General features: G+C 45.1%; 1 protein-coding gene across 1 annotated transcript in view; it reads right to left on the bottom strand.

Annotated features, from left to right (window-relative positions):
• Positions 1-25765, bottom strand: part of LOC147886125 (protein argonaute 16-like) — a 104591-nt gene extending 78826 nt beyond the window's left edge. Inside the window, exons 1-4 of the mRNA XM_087395059.1 lie at positions 25502-25765; positions 25195-25418; positions 24807-25016; positions 20800-20933 (exon numbers count right to left, since the gene is read on the bottom strand). Of these exons, the coding sequence (XP_087251185.1) occupies positions 20800-20933; positions 24807-25016; positions 25195-25418; positions 25502-25765 (832 nt within the window). The remainder of the gene's footprint in view (positions 1-20799; positions 20934-24806; positions 25017-25194; positions 25419-25501) is intronic.
• Between the last annotated feature and the right edge of the window lie 1105 nt (positions 25766-26870).

Raw genomic sequence — 26870 nt, 5'->3', positions numbered from 1 at the left:
CGAGAAGAGCTGTTTCAAAACAACATGAGAGTAGGGCTTGGCAAAATGAGAACATGGAAAAAAGGGAGGGGGCGGTGCTGTGAGCACGAGGCGCCACACTGCCACATCTCGAATGGTGAGGAGCGGCAAGGTTAGGGTGCAAGGCTAGGGCATGACGAAGGACTCGTTAAAGTGCAAACATTGAAAGCTAGTAGGTTTTGATCTGGTTATGATTCTTATAATGATACATGGAAGACATCGTGCATTCTAGAGGTAGGTGGTAGCTCCAACTAAAATGCTACTGCCAAATAAAACTTGTAGGGACCATAATACCAATGGCCCAACTTGGGGACCTTTCAAGGAGCAGCCATATTTGTTCGTTTTGGAGCCCCAAACGCAAACAATCTTTTTAAAATGTGAGGTCATTCCCAAGCTTCTTTTCTTTGGTTTGGGCTTCATGCATCTTCTTTCTAGCCAAGCAAAGGGAGTGAGATAGACATGCTGCTGTTGCAGCTCAAAGAAGGCCCAAATATGGGCAGCACATATAATAGAAGCTCCACCTCAATACAATATCAATATTAAATGGCCATGCTCTCTTTTCTACTTAATGTGAATAGCCTCCTAGCACCCTAGCTTGAATTATGAGCGACAGCTAAAATAAAAGCTCCACCTCAATCCAATATCAATCTCAATATAGCCATGCTCTCTTTTCTACTTAACGTGAATAGCCTCCGAGCACCCTAGGCTCAATTATAAACTGCAACTAAAATAGAAGCTCCACCTCAATAATCCAAATTGAGTTTTCTCTCCACCTCTATTGTTGGGGTCTTCTTTGGAGGCTTGGGATGCAAAGCACTCCACCTTTGTTGTAATGATTGCAATCTGGTACTATGTTTTGAATGGAACATATTATTTTCTGGTTTTGACTTGCAAGGTTTCTCTAAGTTGCCATGTATGTATGAGGAAGGACACTTCCTCTATATCCCTAAATCGGTCATTTAGTTTAGAAATCGGGTTCTTCGAGAGTATCTAATCAATTGGAAGGGCCTACCAAAAGATAAAAAACTTAGACACTAGATTGCAACTTGGGAGAGTAACCCCATCTTCTGTTGTCCATGGTTTTAAGACCTCTTCTAGGACCATACACAACTTCTATATCTTAGTGTGAAAACATTTGAGATGGGATGGCTGTACCATGAGGGAAATTGAGGTACTTTACCAAGGAGATTAGCACTAGCAAGTATTTTAGCTAACGAGGGAAAAAGAATACTATGGCGGGACTATGGGGTCCACTTTCTAGCTTTGTGCTCTCTCTCTCTCTCTCTCTCTCTCTCTCTCTCTCTCTCTCTCTTGCATGCATGCATATATATATACACATGTACATGTACACACGCATATGCATATGCACACACACACACATTTTTATTAAAGTGAAATCTTTATATTTCTGTGTGGGAAACCTCAAAAGAGGTAAAAACCCACCAATAAGTACAAGAAAAAAGTTTTACAAGTAAAACCTCAGAGCAAAAGTCATGAGGTATCCAAATAAAATGTTACATATCAAGCTGGAGAAGGGTCAAACACAGCATCCGCCAGCTTCAAATTGTTCTGCTGTAAAAACTGATGCAGTGATGAAACCACACCATCAATAAAAACCAGCTGTTTTTTGCCCTTATGATTCTTCTTGATATAGGCTGGTACCCGAAATTTTTGAATCAGAGGGTCAAAAACCTGTTGTAACATGGGATGAAAAGATTCCAATAAAAAGAATACTTCTGCATCCCTGACAGAAGAAGACTCTAGCACAGGCATCAAAGGCGGAGAAGCTAAATCAACATCCATATCTTCCGATGAAAAAGCTGCATCTGATGAAGGAGGGTGCAGCATCGGAGTTTCATTCAGAGGATCAATCTGAATATGAGCAAGGACGGTATCCTGAGAGAGAGCATGCATGTCATCCTGTAAATTGGCCTCTGCAAGGGGTACATCCATATCCTGAGTAGAAGAAAACTAATGGTGCTCAACAAGGGTGCAATCCTGAGCTTCTTCAGCAAGAGGAAGATTTTCCTGTGATTTATCAATCTTCCTCCAGTAGTGCTTCAGAGCAGTAGAGGGCTTCGACAAAGAAGCCATAGCAGAAACCGGAGGAGAAGGGAGAGTAACCTTGACAGCTGAAGAAGGAGCAGGAGGTATGGGCCTAGAAGTAGAAGGGCAAGCACATTCACACACACACACTTTTTTTTTGTGAAGAAATATTTAATTGCTGTAAAATAATTACATTCATAGTTACTTCCAAACTGAAGTAACTATTACTCAACTAAAGATCTCAGTATAAGCTGTATACACATCCTGATCAATCAAACGAGTCTGAACACAATCATAGAATGATTGTTGCAGAGATCGTTTGAAAAAGATAAAGGATGAAAAAAGGGGATCACCAAAGACTCTATGATTTCTATCCATCCATAAAGTCCATAGTGCCCAGTAGCGTACCCATATAAAAAATAAATCAAAACCCTGTCTCGATGGATGAAAACCAAATAACCAGAAAAGCTTGCCAAAAGTAGCAGTAGGAAATCTCGCTCCAAGCCTCTGTCGGATGACAGCGATGAAAGTGCAAGTATGTGGACAGAACCAAAAAATGTATAACACATATTCAGTGGGGTGTAAGCATCTGTGACAAACAGCCGGAGCAATATGTCTATATGTAAGAAGCTAACCAAATGGAAAAATCCCAAGCAGGACTCGCCAAAGAAAAAGCTGTTGTCGAAGAGGGACGTTGTAATGCCAAAGGAGACGCAGCCTTTTGCTCCACCACTTTAGTGGGCGATCCATATGACAAACAGTATTTGCTCTGTCAGAAATCCAAGGCGGAAGTAATAACACTTTATACAGTGATGGCACTGTAATATGTGAGAACTTCAAGGGACGGGCTGAAGAGTAAGAAGAGCGTAAAATCCAATCCTCAAGCCTGTTCTGAAGTTCCATGCGAGGTACTGGCAAAAACGGTTGAAGCATTGCTGAAATCCGATGCCAGAGAGGACAATAATGAGCTCCCAAACCGTATTTGCTAGGAGCCATGGAAAAGGATAAAAGTGTGCCATCATCCTGAAGTACATCTGCCACAAAAGTGATGCCTTTGAAGGAGAGAAAGTAAGAATGTCTTGGTTCTTGAATGGCCAAAGAAGGGTGGGATACTTTAGACCAATAAATATTCTCAGCCCTCAAGGAGTTTCCCGACAAAGAGTCTCGGCCATGCCATTCCAAGTGGGATAAGATATGTTTCCAATCAAGAAGCAGGCGAGAAACAAAAGGGCAGCCTCTGATCTTGCCTTGGATAGAGCCAAATATGAAATCCCATGGAGTGGGCTGCCAATGCCCATATGCAGAAGTATGAATATGCTATTGCAAAAAGTAAAGCACTTAGGGGACATCCTTGCCTAACAGAACAGCCAAGAGTCCAGGATGTAGAAATATCCCCTGAAAGTATGCAGGCAGCTTTACTATCTTGATATAGCCAAGTGATAACTTGCTGTATTTTTGTGCCAAATCCCAATGCGTGCATAGTTGATGAAATAAAATCCCATTTAACCGTGTCAAAGGCTTTGGCAATATCAACTTGCAATAATAAAACATCTTGCTGCGTGTATTTGGATATTCAATTCCAACATAGGCATTAGCAATGTTATCTATGATATGCCTACGCGGGACAAAGCCATATTGGGCAGAATGCAACCCATCATGTAGAAACCCCTTTAGCCGATCAACAATCATTTTCGTAGTGACTTTGCATAAGGGTGATAGGTCTCTAGTCTGCCAAAGATTCACAGATTTGTTTTTTTTAGAAGAAGTTTAACAATACCTCTCTTCCATGCGTCTCGCATTTTCTGATTTTGCCATGCAAAATTCACCATATGCAGCAATGTATGCTTCAAAAGAGGCCAATATTCTAGAAAAAACTCAACCAAAAGACCATCCCATCCTGGAGACTTCCATCTTCCACAGGATTTGATTGCATCTGACAGTTCCCTCTCAGTAAAAGGTTCCCCCAATTCCAAAGCTTGAGTAGTGGCAATAATAGGAGAAACATGTTGTAACAGCAAATTTCGTGCAACCAAAGCTTGCTGTGAGCGAGGAACTGCAGAACCAAATTGCTAAGAAAAATGTTGCACACAAATAGAAGCAAGCTGTGACCTTGAGGTGGTCCATGATCCATCAAGCATAAGCACCCTGCAAATTTCTGTTTTTAATCTTCTCTGATGCAAGCTTTTGAAAAATTCTTTGGAAGAGCAGACTTTATCTGTAAAGGCTCTTTGTCTGGCTCTAGTCTCCCATTTGACTAGTTTTCTGTGATCATTGAGTTGAAGACAATGTCTGGCCTGGCATAGTGTTGTTTGCTCATGCAGGGACAACGAACGAAGATGGCTGAGTTCAGTGAGGTCCTGACAAGTAAGTTTGGCCTGAGCAATAGTTTCCCTCAGAGTCTTCATGTAAGACTTGCCGTAACTTCTTATCACAACTTGCATTTTGGAAACAAAAGAATCCCAGGCATCAGCAATATGAACATGGCTGCAAGAAGACAGAGAGTGAGATGCTTCAGTTTGGCCTGAGCAATAGTTTCCCTCAGAGTCTTCATGTAAGACTTGCCGTAACTTCTTATCACAACTTGCATTTTGGAAACAAAAGAATCCCAGGCATCATCAATATGAACATGGCTGCAAGAAGACAGAGAGTGAGATGCTTCAGTAACCATGGCCTTGAACACAGCATGTTGCAAGTAGCTATTGTTCACGATCAAATGGCGCCTTTGGCAATCTATCATCTGGCATATCATGAAAGGATAACCGCAACCATAGAGGTGCATGATCTGAATGCACAAAGGCATAGTCAATCCACATTTTGCATGTAAAATCCCCATTTTGTTGCGGAGCTACACTATACCATCGATCCAGACGTGCCTGATAAGAAGAAAGAGCATTATGTTGGAATGTGTATCGAGGTAACAAAGGCTACACACACACACACATACATATACATACAAATAAATATATGTACATACATATACATATATACATACGTACGTACGTACGTACGTATATATATACACATACATGTACATATATGCACACATACATACATACATACACATAGGTTTTACCAAGATTAGCCTTAAGATCACGTGTCTTGCAAAAGCTATGGAGTGTGTCATTGGAGGCCCTCAGCTGAGGAGGAGAGCAAGACCACATCGCTTGCATAGAAGAGAATATGGACCAAGAAGATGGCCAAAGAGCAGCTTGTCCTCGCTCGCGTCTCGATGAAGGTCTCAAGCTTGTTGATGTAGAGGCCAAACACGGTTGGCGATACCGGACAATTTTACTTGGTCTCGATATGCTCTTGATCTCCTTTGTCCACCCTCTAGCCATTCGAACCACACTTGAGACTCTCGTAGAGTGCCATGACTGCCTAAAAATCTCGACCATACCCCATATATTACAAGCTTGGATGAGGCGAACTCTCGGTACTATGTCGAAAGCTTTCGAAAATCCCACGAAGCAACAATAAGCCATATGTCTCCAAGCCGTGGTCTCCTCAATGACACCTCTAGGTGTCACATGCACCAAGGTCAAGCTCAAGTGGCAGTGACAACTGGCTGCCTAGCCTGCCTGAAATGGTCCAAAAGGGCCTGGTTTTATAGGCAAGGGCCAGCATCCTGGTCTGCCAAAACCGACCAGCCAGTCAGTTGTGCTGGCCCAAGGTTGGCTGGTTCCCATCCCTATATAAGGGACCTTCAGCTCCCCTTTTCACTCACTCAGCCTTCCTCAGTTCAGGACTCAGCTCCCAGCCTCCAGCAGTGCTTCCAGCCAGCATATGTGCAAGGTTTGGGTGTCCTATTTCTGCAGCATAGTTTCATCTCCCACATGTCGTAGTTAGGGGAGTGATCTCAGCACAGTTTTGTATGCCAATTTGGCAACCATGTATAAATAAAGCAGTGTACTATAGTTAGGTAAATCTCACGTGTCTCTCATGCTTTAGTTCAGCCTTTTATATTCATCTATTTTCCACACAGCAAGTCTCCGCATTTTACATTGGTATCAGAGCAGTATGGTTCCTTCTGATCTGAGGTAGGTAGGAGGGAGTCCTGGCAGCAAAGCTTAGTTATGGGGACTCAGTTAGCAGAGGAAGGAGATGCTGGAAAGTAGAGGATAGAATCACTCACTCCTCTCTCTCCGGATCGCAGCTCATACCACACTCAGTGGACTGACGTAGATGATCACACTCGAACAAAAAAGCTTTCTCAAAGAGAGAGAGAAAGAAAGAAAGAAAGAAATTTTATTAAAGGTCCACGGAAGGCCATACATGGCCTATGGGACACAAAATCATCCGAAAGGAAAATACATCATCAACGATGCGCCAACTAGGTGGCCTCATCGTAATACCGCTAAGATGCCAAAAATGGCTACAAAAATCCTAGATACAAAATGAAATGAAATAAAGTACCAAAAATGCCTAGATACAAAATGTAAAATATGAAATATGAGGAACATCGTCTTCCCTAAGGGGTCTGTGATCCAAAGAAATGATGGAAGTCATGGCCATCGACCATGCCTCCTGCCATGAGTGTGAAGATCTGGGCAAGTGTCAAATGGGCTGCTGGCGGTGCCAAGTCTCCATGGAGCAATCTCCTCCGAAAATCTGCCATCATCCTCCGTCGTCTAGAAATAAAGCGACGGGTACGACCTCTGTGTAAGATCATCCTGCGGTGCTGCCGGATCATGTCATATGTACATCCTCGGGGTGGAACCATTGGTGCTCTCTGGCAAGATGGGCTATCTCTGTGCTCATGGTCCTGCGCCTCGTCCTGCTCCTCATGAATAACCAGGTCTCTGGCAGGGATGCGATGGTGCTCTCTGAGGAATCTCTCTCTGTATCTGGTGATCTCCCTGATGAACAACACTAAGCAATACTGATCCTCATACTCCATAATCCGAGAGAGAGGTCCAAATCCGTGCCCAAATAAACAGTGAAATCTGCCACGGATCTCATAATATAAAGGGCATCTGCAAACAAAGTGCTCCTCAGTCTCCACCTCCCCCATAGTGCAACAAGGGCATATCCTAGTCTCTCGCCTGGGTCTATGTCCGGTAGCTGTACGACGCATCCTGCCGGCCTCAACGTCTAATCTGTGGGAAGATACCCTGAGCTGGCCCAAGGCAATCCTGAGTGAGTGCAACATATGAACGCCGATATATCCTGGGGATATGATGAAGCCATCCTCTGAAATCCTGAGAAAATGGTCACGATATGTGGCCATCTTCGTAGGAAGCTCCGTGGGATGAACCCAAGTGCGAAACGTGTGTAGCTGCAACAAATCTGCCCTGATAACCTGGCTGAGCTCATGTCGAGTGAGAGGGAGGCGAGGGGCATCTATGCTGTATCGAAATGGTGGCAACCTATCCATATCCAAGCCCAGCGAGGTGAGCCATGTGGAGAGTGTGTGGTACCAACAAAAAGTATGACCTCTCTCCGCTAACATCTGCGAGGATGTCAGTGCTAGCCACGGTAATCGTGCTTTGCCTGCTGCTGAGTCTCCGAGCGCCCTGATCCTATGCAAGTATGTAACTGACTGAAATGTTGCATCTAGCGCTAGGGGTGTAGCTCCGAACTCTGCGAACCTAATCTGATGCGGTACCGTGGGCTTCGCTCTAATCAATCTGGAGAACAGGATGATCTGTAACCTCTCTACTCGTCTCCAATCTGCAACACTGAGATCTCCTGCCCAAAAGGGGCTAGCATACATGACTGCAGGTCTCACCAACGTATCGAAAAGTAAGGACTTCGTGCCGGGATGCTGAAAATGTGCCTGTGCACACTGCCTCTCGAGAAGAGCCAAGGCGGCATACCCTCTACTGATCATATCTCGTGCTACATGCGTCATGGTGAAGACTGGACCTCTAAATGTGGCACCCAAATATGTATACTCCTTGACTAGCTCCACCTCCTTCCCATCAAATGTGAAAGAGAGCTCGCCTCTCCTATAAACCTGGTATGACGTGTTGAAGACCATGACTTTGGTCTTCCCAAGGTTTACAGACAACCCTCTGTCCTGACAAAAGCTGTGCCTGTAAACCCTGCTGGGAGGAAGAAATAAGAACCACGTCATCTGCATAGAGGAGAATCGGTATCGTGGATCCTGCCAGTAAAGAACCTGTACCACCCATCGTCTGTATGTACATCTCTAACTCATCGATATAGAGACCAAAGAGTGTTGGAGACAAAGGACACCCCTGCTTCACCCCTATCGTACTGCGTACTTCCCCCGACATCCCCGCCCGTGTCCTGACTCTACCTGTGACTCTCTCATACAAGGCCATGATCGCCCATTGAATCTCCCCATTGAATCCCAAGTCACGAAGTCCCTGGAAGAGTCTGAAACGCGGCACAGTGTCAAATGCCTTTCTGAAGTCCACGAAGCAACAATAGAGCCGTTGCTTACGTGACTTCGCCTCCTCAATCAAAGCCCTGAGTGTGAAGATATGATCTAGAGTCGAGTGCTCTGCACGAAATCCTGCCTGCCCTCTAGCTCTCATGCCTGTCGCCTCGGCATGGTCATTTATATGTCCTTCTAGAATGGTCGCATAAATCTTGGCCATGACATGGCCAATCATAATGGTCCTGTAGTTTGACGCCTCCAAAGGATCCCCCGAATTGTGTATGGGTACTATAGTATTTTCTAGCCAACTAGGTGGAAGACCTGTACAAATGGACTCGTTAAAAAGACGGGAGAGGCCTGTAGCTAAGGCATCAATCCCATGGATTACATACTCCGCTTGCAATCCATCATGGTCCTTAGCTCTCCCAGTCTTCAAACGATGAGCTGCTGCTCGGACACTATTGGATGAGAATAAGGCAGAGGAGGTGGGTCTAGGCACATGGGATAAGTCGATCTGTGGCTGGTCTAGAATATCATATAAAGTGGAAGTATAGGCAAGCCAAACCTGCGGGTCTGTAAGAGGAGTTTGAGATTTCAAGCTAAGGAATTTCTTCTAGAATTCCTTGGAATCACAGCTGAAAAGTAAACTTCTCAGCTCCTCCTCATTCCGGGCTAGAAATTGGCACTTTTTGCGTCGCACCAAACGCTTGTAACTCTTCTTGGTCTCAATGAGGAGGGGAGACTTCTCCTGTGTCTCAAGGCAAAGCTTCCTGCGGAGTTCTTTACACTCCTCATCATACCATCCATTACAAGGCACAAGACCGACTGGTGGAGGATTGGATGTGTGGCAAGTGACGGGGAAGGACTTGTGGGCTGCCGAGATGATGGAGGCATGTACAAGGTCCCACCGATCCTGTGTGGAGGATAGGGCATCGAGAAGGTGCGGACGGAGAAGACCACTCAGGTGCTGGCTATAAATATCATCAAACTGGTGGTCAAAATGAACCTCATAGTATGGCTGACGCTCATGATGTCTAGAAGGGGGGGCATGAGGAATCTGGGTAAGAATAAAGTGCAGACGTGCATGATCGGCTGAAGGCATAAAAGGGTCGACTGTGAGGTTATGTACAAAAGGGATTAAAGTCAGGGGACCCAAGACGTAATCAATGACGCTCGTACCACCACCCGCGAAGGGAAAACATGTGGCTGTGGATGAATGCGGCCACTGTCGAAGTCCATTATAAATGACCATGCCGTGCGATGAGAGAAGCTCCAATAGGCGATGTCCCTGATCTGTCACCTCTACCCCTCTATTTGAAGATAAGCGTGGAAAACTCTCATCTGGGGCAGCTGGAACTAAGACTGGATCCTCAGCAAAGTCCAAAACCTCTGCCTGTCTGTCTGATGTCCTCGCGTTGAATTCTCCTAAAAGGATGACCTCTCCACGGCGTGAGTACTCCAATACATCGGCTGACAAATCCTCAAAAGGTGACTGTCCTGGTCCATCTGAGGCATAACGAGACTGTCTCGGGGGAAAGTAGCATACTGCAATAAACAAGTCTCTCAGGGGGGGTCTCCTGATCCGTACCCAAAGATATCTGGCCCGATGGTCTCTCCTCATGACTATGAGTATCGATCTGAGATGCTCTCTATAAAGAACTGCCACACCGCTAGATCCTCTGACTCCTCCTAATCGTCTAGTCTGCTGTCGAAAGACAGACTCCCAGGCATACCCTGTCACCTGCGGCAAGCCTCTCTCTGGGCTCTCATGGGTCTCTGTAAAGAAGACAATGTCCTGATCAAAAAAGGCCTCTCGTAAGTTGCCAGGCTGAGCTGTGAGGGAACCATTACAGTTCCAAACTGCGAAACTCAAGCTATCTGGCAGACTACGTGTCCCATAGGCCTCGTGTCGTCAACTGTGGGCTCCAGCCGGTCTAGATCTCATAGCTCCTATCAAAAGTCTACCCTCTCTGATCACGGCCCACTTGCCCTCACGACGGGCAACATCCCTCTGTGCAATGAGACGTCTATGCTCCTCCCACTGAAGAGCTGTAAGGTCCTCATCCATGTGAATCTGTGGATGGTCCCTCAATCTGGATCTCCTTCGTAATACTGCGAGACGGGCCTCAGTATCTCTGAATCTGATGATAAGTGACTGGTGCCGTGCTAGATCCCGGCCCACTCGATATGCAGCTACTATGCCATGATCCTGAACTCCGAGTGTCCCAGATATGAAATCTGTCGCCTGATCCATGGCTGATCTCGTATCTGATCGCTCAACTCCGTGGATGCGGATGTTGAGGGCCTTCTGAGCTCGCCGCTGACTCTCGGCAATAGTCTCAGAGACTGTGGTCTGCTGGGCCTGTGGGGCTCTACGCACAACGTCCACCCACTCTGAGGTCTTCTGTACCTCTGTCTGCAGTGTGGCCAACCTCTCCTCAACTGCTGCACTAGCTGGAGGAGCTACATGCAGCTGCTGGAGGCGATCATCGCATGCCACAACATGCTCCTGAATGCGTGCCTCCAGCTGCACTATGCGCTCAGCATGTGTCCGTAACTGGATGTCCCGATCAATATCTCTGGTATGAAGCTGGCGAATATGGGAGTCCTGATCAGATCTATGACTCTCAACTGTCGATAGCTGATCAGTCAGTGTGTGTATCTGTGCTGTGAGAGACTGAATCGCAGCGCCCTGACGTCTACAAGTCTCCATGCACTGCATAACTAAATCTCTCAAGCGCAGATTATCTGCCAAGACTACTTCCGCTGTGGAGGGTGAAGGGAAGAGGGGGTACAAGGATGAGGGGGTAAGAGGGTAAGAAGGTGAGTAAAGGAGGGGTGCAGAAAATGGAGGTCCTGAAGAGAGAGATCCGGTAGAAGGAAGTAGGGAGTCAGGGACCGAAGAAGAGCCTACACTAGGGGAGGAAGGGGCTGAAAGGGAGGGTCGGTGGGGAGAGGTGGGAAGAAGCTGGGTAGGGACTAGGGGAGGGGAAGAAGAGAAGGGAAGAGGCTGGGTAGGGAATAGGGAAGGGGAGGAAGAGGAAGAAAGAGGATGGGTAGGGACTAGGGGAGGGGAGGAAGAGGAAGGAAGAGGATGGGTAGGGACTAGGGGAGGGGAGGAAGAGGAAGGAAGAGGATGGGTAGGGACTAGGAGAGGGGAGGAATAAGCAAGGGAAAGGGCTAGGGAGGAATGAACGGGAGCAAGAGGAGGAGGTGAAACTGAAGGAGGGGGAGAAGAAGGATTGAGTAGAGGAGGTGGGTAGGAAAGGGTTGGGATTGAGGCAAGGGAGGTAACCGGAAGTGATGGGGGAGATGGAAGTAAAGGAGATGGGGTCGGAGCCACAGGAGGATTGAGTAAGGTAGGTGGGTAGGAAAGGGTTGGGGTGGAGGCAAGGGAGGTCGTTGGAGGTGGTGGGGAAGGAGATGTTAAGGGTAAAGAAGAACTTGCCTCTTCGGCTCTTGTATTGCTGCCTATGCTTTTATCTTTCTCTACTTTTGCTCCTTGGAGGGCCATGGTGGAGCTCCTTGTTTGCGGCATCTCCTTACTCCTGAAAGTGCTGAATTCTCTGCTCAAAACTGCCTCTGAGGGCCATGGTGGAGCTGCTGAATTCTCTGCTCTCAAAACTGCCTCTTTTTGCCCCTTTTTACTCTGTTTTCTGTTTCCTGCACTTTAAGGACACTTGCTGTAGGTCTATTCACAAGGGGGGGGGGGGGGGAGAGGAGTTTAAGACTTTCCTTAAACCCCCTTCCCTTCCAACAGAGGCTTGCGCAGGGAGGGAGTGGGCTTGCGGGGCTGAGGCTTGCGCAGGGAGGGAGTGGACTGTGCGGGCTGGGGGGACAAGGCTGAGACAGAGGGGCGGAGAGAGAGAGAGGCTGAGGCGGAGGGGGAGGGACTGAGCGGATGAGGGGCGGGCTGAGGCTGAGCGGGTGAGGGAGGGGGAGGCTGAGCGGGTGAGGGAGGGGGGACTGAGCGGGGAGAGGGGGCTGAGCGGTGAGGGGAGAGGGGGGGCTGAGCGGGTGAGGGAGGGGGAGGCTGAGCGGGTGAGGGAGGGGGCTGAGCGGTGAGGGGGGAGAGAGAGAGAGAGAGAGAGAGAGAGAGAAAACTCAGATGTATTCTTCCACTATTTGTGGGCTGACAAAAGCTCAAAAGGTGAGCAGAGAAAACAGCAAAGAGATGCTGATACAATAGGGCTGAGTGTTCTCCTCTCCTAGCACGCTTGGCCGGGTGCAAGGTTTTCAGTGCTTCTGATGAGAAATGAAGGGGATAGGGGGGACTATTTTATAAACCCAGTGCTGGGCTCAGAAAACTGACCAGCAGGGGATCGGCCCCCTGCTGCAGCACCAACCTCTAGGACTCCACCACCAACCAGGCTGGTCAGCCACTTGCTGGCTGATCTGGCCGGCTTGGGCCAGGCCTATATAAAGGCCCATGTGCCCAGCACATGGGCTGCTGATGCTGTCTGCAGACCCCACCTATATGCTGCTCCAGGAGGCGCCTCCAATGCTGCACCATATCATCTTGCTGCATGGGTCCAGGCCAGGTAGGTCCTCTGGTTTTGTCATGCCCCCTTGTCCCCTCAAATCGGGGGCTCACCGGTGGGGCAGTGACATTCTAACACCCCCTCTCAATGACACTGCTGTGGGACGATCCCCATGCGTCAAATGAGGTATTCCATCTACTCCCTAGGAAGCGCCTTCGTGAAGACATCTGAGATGCTGTCGTCGGTCGGACAGTACATCAACTCCTTGACACCTTCGTCGATGAGTTCTCGAACAAAGTGGTAGTGGACCTCGATGTGCTTCGTCCGTGCATGAAACACGGGGTTGTTGGCGATTGGTATGCAACTCTGGTTGTCGCACATGATCACCGTCACATCTTCTTGGGCCACGTTCATGTCCACCAAGATCCACCTGAGCCACAATGTCTCGCATGCCGCTGTACAAGCAGCCCTGTACTCTATCTCTGTTGATGAAAGGGCAACAATAGGTTGTTTCTTACTCAGCAATGACAACTCTCCTTATGAGAGTATGAAACAGTATCCAGAAGTTCATCTCCGGGTGTCACTATCATTTGCCCAATCACTATCATAGAAACCTCCTAACTCAATGTCTCTCGTGTAAGTGATGCCATAGGTGCAAGTACCTTTCAAGTACCTTAGCACCCTCATACCTACATCCCAATGGGCCTTCTTGGGTGTGGCGGAGAATTGAAAGAGCAATCCAACTGGGAGAGAAATATTCGGTCTGGTATTGGTGAGGTAAAGTAAACTCCCCACCATGCGTCAATACAATGATGAATCAACCGGCTGAGATGGATCATGTACACTCAGTTTCAGACCAACTTCCATGAGAGTCACTACTGCTTTGCAATCTTCCATCTGAAAGCGTTTCAGTAGCTCCCTGCAATATTTCTCCTATGAGATAAAGATATAGCTCTTTCCCTGCTTCACTTCAATCCCAAGAAAGTAATGAAGTATCCCCAAGTCCGTCATCTCAAACTCCTCCATAAGAAGTCTCTTGACCTGAGCAATCTTCTTCGTATGATCTCTTGTAATGATGAGGTCATCCACATACATTTAATACCAGCCGCAAATCCCCCCCTGAGTCGAGATAAAGATTTGCATATAATGAACTCCGCTGAAGCCCGATTTTCTAAAACAAAACATCTATCCGCTAGTACCATGCTCTGGGGGCTTGTTTCAGCCCATATAAGGCCTTTCTTCAGCTTGCATACTTTTGATGGGGATCTTGGAATCTGAAATCCTGGTGGCTGTGCCACATATACCTCCTCCTCTAGGGTTCCATTCAAAAATGCAGACTTTACGTCCATCTGAAAAATAGGCCAACTGTGATGAGCAGCCAAGGCAATGACTGTCCGAATGGTCACCATCGTGGCTGTGGGGGCGAAGGTCTCATCAAAGTCAAGTCCTTCTGACTGTGCATAGCCTTTCTCCACCAATCTCGCTTTGTACTTGTCCAAGCTCCCATCTAACTTGAACTTAAACTTGTACACCCATTTAGTACTAATTACGTTTCGCTCAGTTGGCTTGGCTATCAAATCCCAGGTGTAATTTTTTAGAATAGCATCCATCTCTGCTTGCATGGCTTCCTACCATTCTGGAATATCCTTCGCTTCATCGAAGGAACGGGGCTCCTCAAGCTAAGCCACCACAGCATAGTTCACGGAGGGAGTCTTCAGGTTGTGTTGAGACCGCCGTACTCCGGAACTGCTATCAGGAATGTCTGTGACCCGTGAGTCTACTAAATTCTTCAAATACCACTGAGGTAGCTTCTTCTCTGATAGAGGTGCCTTTGGAACCAGTACTGGAACATCATGCTCCTCCTCATCCTCCTCCTCCTCGGGTTCTTCAGTCGTCTCCACCTCTTGGATGGTTACCTTGGGTGGGAGTAATGACAGAAGTTCTTGAACCTCTTCAGAAAGCTCTGACTCTGACTCCTCAAAGATCACGTCCCTGTTGATAAGAATATGCTTCTTTACCGGATCGAAAAGGCGATAAGCCTTGGATTCTTCATTGTATCCCACAAAGATACATCTTTGGCTATGGGAATTAAGCTTCGTCTACTCATCTTTATGCACATGAACAAATGCATTAGAATCGAAAATCCATAAATGAGATATTGTTGGCTTCTTACCATAGTAAGCTTCATATGGAGTCTTATCATCAACAACCTTGGTCTTGGTTCTATTGAGGATGTGAACGGCAGTGTTCACGGCTTCACCCCAGTAATATTTCTCCCTCGCAACATGGTCAAACTTGTTTTGTGATGGTCCTGTGCTTTCTCTCAACAACTCCATTCTGCTGCTGAGATGTGCGACTGTAGAGAGTTGTCTCTTGATCCCGTGCTTGTTGCAAAATCCATTGAACTCGGTAGAAGTGAATTCCCCTTCTCTGTTTGTGCGGAAGGCTTTGATCACCTCCCCGCTCTCCTTCTCTACCTGGGCTTTCTAGTCTTTGAATTTCTCATAAGCCTGAGACTTCTTGGCCAGCTAGAATACCCAGGTCATGCGATTGAAATCATCCACAAATAAAAGAGGATATCGCGAACCTGCGAATGAATTTGTTGACATCGGGCCACAGATGTCGCAATGAACCAACTCGAGCGGCTTCTTGGCATGTGATGAGACCTCCTATGGGAACTTGTCCCTATGTTGCTTTCTCTCCAAGCAAGCCATGCAAACACGATCATTGCTTGCAATCAACGGAAGTCCATCCATCATCTTGGACTTTTGCAACTCGACGAGAGTGCCATAATTGACGTGACCGAACCTCTCATGCCACAATTTGGATCTACAATGGTCCCTGTGCACCAATAGAGCGTTGAGCCGTATAGCCCATGCTCCTCGACTCCTTGAGCCACAACCTTTCCATTTGCCTTGAATGTGATAGTGACTTTACCGTTGTGAAATAAGACCAACATGTTGTGCTTGTCCATCTGACTAACTGACAAAAGGTTCTTGCACAAATTCGGTACATAGAGTACACCGAAAATCAGCTTCTCGTTTCCTACAGTTGTGATGAATGGAATACTACCAACGCCGTTCACAGGGCATGTCCGGTTATCCCCACAGTGACGTTGGAATAGGGATGTGTACCTTCCATGGATTTGAACCACTCTTGTTGGACATGTGCTTTGAAGCTCCACTGTCCACGTACCAGCCTTCCTCTCCTTCACTAATTGTGTAGGTTGAGCAGTACTCAATAACGATAAAGAGAGCTCCGGTAGTGACATTTGCTGATTCGGTCTTTGGCTCCTCCTTGGCTTTGTACTCCTTCTTTCGCTTGAGGTCCGCCTTCTTCTTGTGGCATTCCTTAGCTGAATGACCAAGATTTTCATAGTAGAAGCATTTTATCTGTCTCTTTTTCTCGTCATCCTCAGTCTTGTTGTTCTTGGAGTCCTTGAACTTGCCCTTGCCTAGCTTGTCCCTTGCCACGAGAGCCTTCTCGTCCGATTGAGTGAATAGTTTTTCTCGAGCCTCTTCCTACAATAGTAAAGGGCCAAGCTCTTCAAAGGTGAGAGGCTTGGTCCTCTGTCTTGTAGTGACCGTAGTCACGAAACTCTGAAAACTACGAGGTAGCTTGTGTAGCGTCAGCAACGAAGATGACCTGAGTCTACCTTTTGACCAACTAATGCGAGCTGGTCCCTTACCACCTTAACTTTTGTCAAATGGTCATGAACATTGACCTCTGCATTCATATCCACATTGTATAGTTGATGTTGAAGAAGCAAGATTCGAGATGTGTTATATGTTTCGTACAGATCCTTCAAAATGGCCAACGCCTCTACAGACGTCTCAGCCATCTGGATGTGAGGAAGAACAGAGTCCGCCGTGGTCCGTGTGATTAATGCTAGGAAGTGGGCATCTCTATCTTCCCAACCTTCAAGCTCCTCTCCATCTATTGGAATGAGTATCTTCCCCTTGTTGTCACCTTCTTGCTAAGGAACTCCGTTCTAGAGCTGGAAACCCTGCTCTGATACCATGTTGGAAAGTAGAGGATAGAATCACTCACTCCTCTCTCTCCCGATTGCAGCTCATACAACACTCAGTGGACTGACCTAGATGATCACACTCCAACAGAAAACCTTTCTCAAAGAGAGAGAGAGAGAGAGAGAGAGAACTCAAATGTACTCTTCCACTATCTGTGGGCTGACAAAAGCTCAAAAGGTGAGCAGAGAAAACAGCAAAGAGATGCTGATACAATAGGACTGAGTGTTCTCCTCTCCTAGCACGCTTGCCTGGGTGCAAGGCCTTCAGTGCTTGTGATGAGAAATGAAGAGGATGGGGGGGCTATTTATAGGCCCAGTGCTGGGTTCAAAAAACTGACCAGCAAGGGGTCAGCCCCCTGCTGCAGCACCGACCTCTAGGGCTCCACCACCGACCGATCTGGCCAGCTTGGGCCAGGCCTATATAAAGCCCCATGTGCCCAGCACATGGGCTGCTAATGCAGTCTGCATACCCCGCCTATTGCCTGCTGCAGGAGGCGCCTCCAATGCTGCACCATATCATCTTGGTGCATGGGTTCCAGGCCAGGGAGGTCCTTTGGTTTTCCCCCCAACCCCCTATAGTCTCCTGCCCCCTTGTCCCCTCAAATCAGGACATTCTAACTGGAACATGTCTTGGATAATATCTAATTTTGTATTTTGGCCCGACCCAGGACTAGTGGTAGCACCATACTCCATTAGCCTCTCCCTCCCAACCTTTATCGTGCATCGGATCGGCTCCCATCTTCACCCATATGCGCTTACACCTTGCGGGGCAAGGCTAAGAGGGATTTTTTTTTCCTCTAGCAGTCATTATTGCAGCAGTTGATGGGTCTTCCAGCCTTCCATCATGGACCCGTCCAGTAGAGCAGCTCGTGTTTAGGGAGCAGGATCATCTCTTTGGGCAGAATATGCCCTTTTATGAGCAGCCCGAGTATTTCTAGACATCTCAAAGTTCTTTCAGATAGCATCCTATTCAGCTGAGTCATTAAAGGAGTGCCCAGCAGATCCTCCGTTCCTTTGGAGAGCATCCAATACAGTCTCCTCCTTGGAGGGGTGCTCTGCAGTGCCAGTCGCCGCTCAGCTCCTTGGAGAGACAGCCACAGTTCCATCTCTCTCGGACTTTCTCCAACAGACAGCTACAGTTTCCACAGCTCCCGGCATCACGCAAGTTCTTCGGGAGACATTTCCATCCACAGTTCCAGATTCTAGGCGGGTAGCAGAGTTATTACCCACAGTAGGTATCACGCCAGCAGAGGAGGCAGGTTCATTCCAGCTTTCCCTCAATGCAGTCATGCAGACAGCAGTTCCACTGCTTTCCAGGAGTGCATGTGAGTATCATGGAGTTCCCAGGTTTTTAGTTTTGGTTGCCTGGCTTCAATGGTTTTCTCATCATCCCAGTAGTTTCTGGAGTAGCACTAGCATTTCTATGTCAGTGTATCTTCCGCCGTGGGGAGAATGCATGCCAACAGATGGTAGCCAGTTTCTGTTGGAACATGGTGGAGAGAGAGAAGGTGGGTGGAAGATGGACACAATGCAGAGGCAGGAGACGAAGACAGTGTGGAGGCAAGATGAACTTGATTGATGAGAAGCAAGTACGTGGGTGCCTCATTTATAGGCTGGGCAGCCTTATCTTCCATGATGTCACAAGGGTGATATCAGACAATCGAATCTATTCTAGTCTACACACAAGTGGGCAAGTGACCACCTGAGGACACATGCACACCCACACACTTAGGGACACGCATACTATGACTCAAATACTCACACTAGGCCTAGTTCCCACAACTAAGCTCCGAAATACCCCAACAAACCCCCCCTCGGAGCGAAGGTGGTGAGTGGGACAAGTCAAGGCAGAGTACCTTTACTGACTCTCACAGAGCACACAATAACTGAGAAAACATAATCTTCATCTTGAAGATGAAGTTCCTGAAGGATGCAAGCATTGGATTCAAATGTGTCGATGTTGGTCTCCTCTATTTTATCCTTTGCAACAAGGTTGGCATGGTGCTCGTTGCTCTTTTGCCTTCTTGTAACAAAAGGCTTCTTTGTGGCCAAAAGGCTTGCAGTAGCGGCATTGAAGCTTCGTTCCTTCCTTCCAATTCAATGCAGATGCAAGGGCAGTGTCATTATATGCCTCTCGAATAGAGGGTTCTTCCTGGTTCCGACGATCCTTCTCCAATAGCAGGGCTACCATGTCTTCGAAGGTTGTTGATGCAACTCGAAGAACTTCCGGAGAGGACTGGAATCAATTGACATCCTTCATACTTTGATAAGGACAGCCATTTTGTCCTCATCATCTGGCACACTTTTGAGGCAATGAGCTGGTTAATAAGTGAATACATGACAGCCAAATGATCACTTAGTTTATCACCGTCATTCATCTTAAGCTCATAAAACTAAGTTTTAAAAACACCTTTGAGTAGGTAATCTTGCTACCAAAGATGCTTTTGAGCGTTCCCCAAACTTGCTTAGCTGTTGATGTGAAATCAATATAATAAATGAAAGAATCAGCTAAACCGAGGCCAATAATGGCAATTGCTCGTTGAGTGCATTGCGTATACCTTTTGAGATCTGATGAGTCCGAATCAGGTATCTCCTCATCACCAGAAACAAGATCCTATAGGCCTTCTTGCATCAGAATGAGTTGTATCTTGGTTTGCCAAGTTGGAAAACCAGGCCCCGAGAATCTCTCCGATGCAGTCATGGAGAATGGAAAAGAGGAGGTAGAAGAGAGAGCCATCGAAAATGGAGGACCCACGAGTAGGAGAGGGGAAGCCTGATACCTCTGATGTCGTGACTAAGAGTAGAGACTACAATGTTGGAGGTCATCCGCAGCTGATGAAGACTTGGGAATCACAGGCTGTGAAGAATAGAGAAGATTGCACACACAACAGGCAGTTCAGAAGTGGTTGTAAGATTGAAGACAGCAAAGTCTGATACCCTCTTGCTCAATCCTTTCCGCGTGAGTTCCCAGTTTGAAATCGCCGAGAGTTGAAGCTTTCCGTTTTCTTGCAAGCGCACCAAGCACCAAACACGAACGAACAGAAGAGTCACGCAGCAATCACTACGCCAGGAAACGAGCTACGAGTAGCAGCTGAACGTCAAAGATCATTGAATCTGACGAAGATAGGCTGTGTTGACACCGCCGCCACGTAAGGAAGATAGAAGATTGTTCATTGTGTTGCACCTCGCCACAACAGATGGAACATTGTGTTCTCTGTTTCACAGGACGGACTGCAAACTAAATGGACTGCTTACATAACAGAAGTAGAAATGCATGAAATAAGGTCTGTTCAGCTTCGCGGATCATGGATATAACCAGGTATCAAGAACACCAGCACTACGAGCAAACAGGGCACGCATTTCGTTGTGTTGAACAGTAGCGAAAGAACAATAGTCATTGAGTAGACAGTTCGACATCATCATCAGCATCTCAATGACAACTTCACTTGCTCGTGGAGAGGCTAAAAAGTAAAGGGTCATCACAGTTCTCCTAATGGACTGTTTTTCATTTCATTTTCATTTTTAGGATTTATCATTCTACAATACATAGAATTTAGATCTCTGCTAAAATTCCTGAAATGGTAATCTCTGCCAAAATTCCTGAAATGATGAGTCTACTTCAAGCACCATCTTTTTGAGAAGAGTCTTACATGCCCACATAAATTTAAAAATCCTGATCAAAACGGTAGTAGGTACACGAGTGCACATTCAAACCTTGGCAAATATGTAAATGCATGCAACAAAGTGTCATAAATCCACTGCTATAGCTCATTTCCCTTTCGATTATATCAGAATTGTAGCTGATCAAAAGTATTAATAAGCATTCCATATAAATATTACTACTATTGGCGTCCAAGTTTAATTAAAATACTGAAACAGACCTAGGTTTAGAGAGAGTCCATGTAATGAAGGTCTAAAGCTGACATGGAACCCTTGACAAGTCTGTACTCCCTCTCCAATGTCTGACACACCAAAAGATGGGCTGAAGTAGTTTTCATTCACGAGCAAATATCCCCTGCAATCATTTTTAGATTGAAAATAAGAAGAGTTTGCTCTTAAAAAAGTCATACTCCCATATCAAAGACATTTCTTGCAACAAGTGGTTAGGTAATAATCAAAGAGCTTAGACAACACATTCAACACCTTTGAAAACCAAAAAAAACATGAATGAGATTTAAAGAAAGGAAAAGTAAAGCAATCAAGTGAGTAATGTACTCAATCCTAGCATCCAAACTAAGCATAAAATTTCACCAAAAATACATACATAATGAACTTCTTAATGCACTCATTATTAAGATCAATAGCTCTATAAATAAGAAAGCTAAGGCTCATATACAACTGTGGATTTTTTCAATATCTCTTTAAAGCACTTATTTCTTGGTAAAAAAGAGACTTGTGTTAAGTTCGAATGAACCTTCCTTGAGCTTTGCTTTTTAAAGTACATTTAACGTAGGGTCTTCTAATAGCTACTCCTTATAGCATTATTTTCTAGTATTGGCAACTGCACTTGGAGAGGTTAACAGATTGAAGCAAGACAAGTTTAATTGACATGAAATTGTTAGACCAAAGTGACATCACATCAATGATGCAACAGGAATGGAAGGTCAATGAAGTCAAGTCATGACATAACAGATTGATCTCATCACTGAGGTGATCTGACCCGAAGGCCACTCCACGGTCCACCTCAAGAGGTGCACATGGAAGAGTTATGATGCCATAGAGGATAATGGAGCTTCAATCCAATCGAATATTTAAAGTTCTTAGGAGATTGAGCAACCGAATGATTAACACTAGTTTGGTAGAAGGACATAAAAATATCCGAGGACACTTTTATGTCCTGTCAATTTAGCAACTTCCTAGAATTATTCAAAAGCATTGATAAGGTATTTTGGGGTTTTGAATATTTTTCATAATAGCTTATATGCTAAAAAAAACTTAAAATTATTATGGATTAGAACTTGCACCTATTACTTTGAGTTCTACCTAAAGTTTTAAGGTCAACCTAACACCGACGTTTCAAGCTATTTTCTCAAGTTTTAGATAAAACAGCCATACTTCTTACTTAGAATGAGTTTTCTTAGAGTTTGTAAGTCCTAGAGTCTAAGGATAATTATAACACATATGTTTATATTTCCTCGGAGCTAGATAATCATATTCATTATTATCTATGGCCTTAAATGTAATTTTAGTGAATGCTGATGGCAAGGAAAAATTAGATCTTTTACAAATTCTTTGACATGTCTAACAAGTTCCAAACTCAACCATACTTAGTACATGTCTTCAATAGGATATTATGGAGTAGCGTGAGTTTTTAGGGACCTAATGTCATGTAGAACACCAAATATAAATCGTATATTGATTGTTCCTTGTGCTATAATTCACACTAAATTCAAGATAGAAGGGTTAAAGGATATCAAAGAACCTTAATACGCTTAAAATTATACTTATAGAGTGCCTCTAATCATGAATGAGTGATACCAATTTAAAAAAGTTATATGCAGAAAACTTATATACATGATAATTCAAAACTATAAAAGTGAGATTTGATGTGAAACCTGTTTTGGTAGTTGATATTAGGAGCACTTAATCTCTTTTAGTTTTAGCCTTTATTGTGATGTGGTAACTTTACCTTATGATATAATATTGTTATAGTTAAGATATGACGCTTTGTGGCTATTATGTGTAGTGTAAAAAGATGTTTATTTATGAAATGCGACATATAATGCAACTTGTTAGGTTGACCACTCTTGTTAATTAATAAATTAATCTTGCCAAAATGATTTTTAAACAAAATTTTGTTACTCTTAGGTGTTTGATATACTTATAAACACTTTGTAAAAAATGCTAGCTCCTTGAAATCAATTTTATTTTTAGGCTTACTACATAAAGTTTCAAATCTATATACTGTTTGGGTGAACGACCATGTTACCATACATTTGTGAGCATTTTATAATCACATGTAATAGTTTTTTGTGCTCCTTATATTTTTAGATAATAGTCCTATGAGTCTACCTTAAGCTCAAGAGAGAAAATCACCAAAAAAACACATCTACAACAAGTTGTGAATTTTTTCCCAAAACCTCAAAAGAACACTTTTATGTCCTGTTATGCTACCAAACTAGTGTTAAGGAAGATAAGAGGGGAACCAATGAGGATAGAAGTCATCGCCAATGCAACCAAGCAAAGGTGAGGTAGAGGAGAATGGCATTCAAAAAGAGAGAGAAGGCTACAAGTTTGTTGATTTTGGGTTGTAGTAGTGAATGGAATTGAGACCGCTTACACTTGCTGACTTATATCTCTCAAAAAACTAGTATTCTTACTTGTAGGTTCACTATGTCTGTCTCTAAGTATGTTAATATGATGCTTTCAAGAATCTTTAAGGATTTTATGACAACCATTATGGCCATAAAACATTGCAAGCCTCAATTTGAGATGAGTCAACTTGCTAGATAGTTTCCTATCATTTACACGATTCTAAAGCCGAAATTGAAAGCTTAGAGCTGTAAATTTGACTTCTTTTACATGCGTTGATATATCAATATGCATGTGTAAAATGAAGCACTGTTCCCATTCCGAAGTGATGTTTCTCCTTTTGGACTAGCAGCTAAGAAGCCTGCAACTTCATATCTCGCAAGCAAAGCCCTCTATGTATTAAAACTCTAAAGGTCATGCCTGTGATATTTTTTTGTCCTTATATCCTTATCATATCTCCCAACATGTGTGCACTGGCACATGAGTCATCTCATTGTTTTGTATTATGTATATGTTGGGCCAAATCTCAACATCATCACCTTATTGTTATATACTAACATATTCAGCTCGTCTTGAAGGAGTTGATTCGCATTTGATGTAGCTTCATGTGTTCTCTGGTCATATGTACATATGAATACACCTAAGACCTTTCACTAATTCTCGTTTTGTATAAATTCATTTGACAAATCGTAAACGTCTGAAATAGAACAAATTTCAAACGTTTGAAATGGAACAAACTTCAGATGGATGTCCGACTTTGTACTTGAGTCACAAGTAACTATAGAAGGTAAACGAAACAGCTGCAGCTTCGCAGCTCTACCATGGCTGCATCATTTGAATTCCAACGTGGACTTAGTCATGCAACATAATATCGCTAGAGCTAGTTGTGATATTGAAACTATGGTTGCACATTTGACAATCTTTTGGAAGAAAACTTGGATGAGATATAGGTGATTGAAGCTTAGCTGCAGTTCGAGGGCAGAAACTGGACTAAGCGATCATGGGGCCCGAGATGTAGATACTAGCAGACACATTGCTAATTGGAACTCCCAAGATTCAAGTGAGTTGTCTTTCATGATAGTCTATAAACTGATTTAACAAATAGAACAAACTTCAAATGTTTGAAAATGGAACAAACTTCAGATGGATTTCCAATACTTTTTACTTGAGTTACGAGTATGTACAACTATGGAAGGAGACAAAGGATATGTGATTATTAGAATCAAACAGCTGTAGCTTCGCATCTCTAAAATGGCTGCATCATTTGAATGCAAACGTGGACTTAGCCATGGTTTGGCTGCAAATAAATATGGCTAGAGCTAGCTGTGATTGAAACTACGGTTGCACATTTGAAAATCTTTTGGATGAGATATACGTGGTTGAATGAGAACTTGAATGAGATATACGTGGTTGAAGCTTAGCTGCAACTAAAGGGAGTATGGCTGTCTGCGGGTTACCTATATAAAAGATTGACCTTCGAGGAGACTGACGAGTTATCTGCTTTCATGTCGACATGTCGACTCCTAAAAACGTAGGAAACCTGTCAAGCTGGGCGGCTGCCGCAACGTAGCGTCATTTCCACTCATTCCGAGGAGCGCATTGCCTACCTACACTTTCACTGGCGGAGGTGAGTTACCTTGCAGCTGCATGCTGACGCAATACTATATCAAGAACTCGTATTGCATCCTGTGCTCCTTCGCACCGTTCCCCTTTCAGCAACGCATCGATGGCTCTCATGTTCACTTTGGCGGCATACTCTATTTTCACACTGAACTCTCTACCGCTGGATGCTCCCCTCTTTCTCCTTGAGTCGTCATCTCCACCACCGGCAATCTGCCGCTCCAACCTTGCACATGGAAACGCCATAAACTAAACGTAAGCGATCCAAAGTCTTCATTCAATTGGCAAGACGAGATTCTAGGGGTGTACTTCACGACGTTTTTACCGACGAACATTTAGCAAAGTCCTCCACAATCGTCCGAGACTTATCTTTTTAATATTTCTTTTACGTCGCCTTTTCTTACCTCGAAGGAGATCTCCTCTCGTCCTCGAGTATCACTGAAAACTCTTGGGATTGACTTTGTAAGGGTCCAACAGTAAATAAATTCTTCTCCCCGTCGTACGCGAATCGTTTCCCCTGGAGTTCCGTCGATCCATAAACTTGATGCAGTTTTGCGAGTATCAATCTACACATTCCTTTGTTGGCAATGCCGTCGTTCCTTGGAGATTGAGGTTGCGTAACAATCACCTGCATCATCGCAGGTAAAGCCATATTGAAGGGAAGAGGTTTGGATGGTTATAGTTTCGTAAAAGTTATTTTAAAGGACTTACGTTGTACTGGTAAACGTCCTGCGACGGCGAATACGAAACTCTGAAGTGATTGCAAAGCAGCTCCATAGGCCTTCCCTTTCTCCCCATTCCAGGTCTCCGCATTTGAACAACCGGAGCTGCTGCTTTGGATGTTCTACCGTGCGCTTCGCCAGCTGACGACGCAGATGGAATGACCGGGGGGGCGGAAGGAGCGGCGGACGTGGGAGGTTGGAGAGGGGAAGGAGGGGGATGCCGGGGAGGGGGGGGAGGGGGAGGAGGTTCCATAGGGTGAAGCCAGAGGATGCAGACGAGAGACGAGAGAGAGAGAGAGAGAGAGAGAGAGAGAGAGGGAGGTAAGTGAGGAGTGCAGCAGGAAATGCGAGGTGGCGAGGAAGAATTAGAAGCGATTGAAAGCAGGGAGGGAGGGAGGTCAGGGGTGAGCTGAATGCGCAATGTGCAGTATGCATGCAGGCGTGCATGAGAGAAGAAGGGGGCGTGGTCATGGAAGTTGAAGTGCTACAGTGAGTGAGTGAGCGAGTGAGTGTATGGTGGTAGTGGTGGCAGTCGGAGTGGTGGTGGTGATGGTGATTGCTCATGCATTAGTACTCCCTTCATTACATTCATTACATTCATCTCCCCCTCCTTACATCCCTTCTCCCTCACGACCTTTCCTCGCCATCAATGCCTCGTCTCTCTTCCTCCCCTTCCCCCCTCCCCCCCCCCAAGCTCCACCTAGCTTGTCGGCGCACGCCTGAAGATGAGCAACATCTGCTATCGCTTACACACCACCATTGAGGATGATCTATATGGCGCACCAAAAGAGGGCAGGGAGAGCATGTCCAAGAAATGGTGTATTACTCATCAATGTGTGTGTGGAAGCTTTGCGGCCTTAGTTAACCACTATGTAAAACAAACCCACCATGCCTCTTATTTATCTCTACAATGAAGCCAATTGTAAATCATCAAAGACAAAACCTAATTGCATTCCATCTTAACAATTATGACTATGTAGATTTCATCAATTATGTTTCATCAGTTTGCACATAATTGAAATTTGCTAAGTAAGGTAGTGCAAACAATTTCAAAGATAAGATTTAGCAAAGTTCTCGTGTGACATGAAGTAAGGTTAAGTGTAGGTCTTCTCTTGTGACATGAAATCAAGTTAAGTATAGGTCTTCTCTTGTGACATGAAGAAGTTTCAAAGCAAATACATGCATAGATATGTGCACGCGCGCACACGCACACACATTCATTTTTTACCCTTCAAAATAAAATGTCATATATTGTTCAATAATAACTCCACTTAATTAGGCAACAAAGTCATATTCTACTAGAGGTTAAAGTGAAGAGAAGCAATGAATTTAGGAAGGTATGTAGCTAGTGTAGATGA

Source organism: Dipteris shenzhenensis, chromosome 24 (genome assembly GCF_047967505.1).
Source record: "Dipteris shenzhenensis isolate YYH24624 ecotype China chromosome 24, Dip_SZ_1.0, whole genome shotgun sequence".
NCBI classification, from domain to species: Eukaryota; Viridiplantae; Streptophyta; class Polypodiopsida; order Gleicheniales; family Dipteridaceae; genus Dipteris; species Dipteris shenzhenensis.
This window is presented reverse-complemented; position numbering and strand designations above follow the sequence as displayed.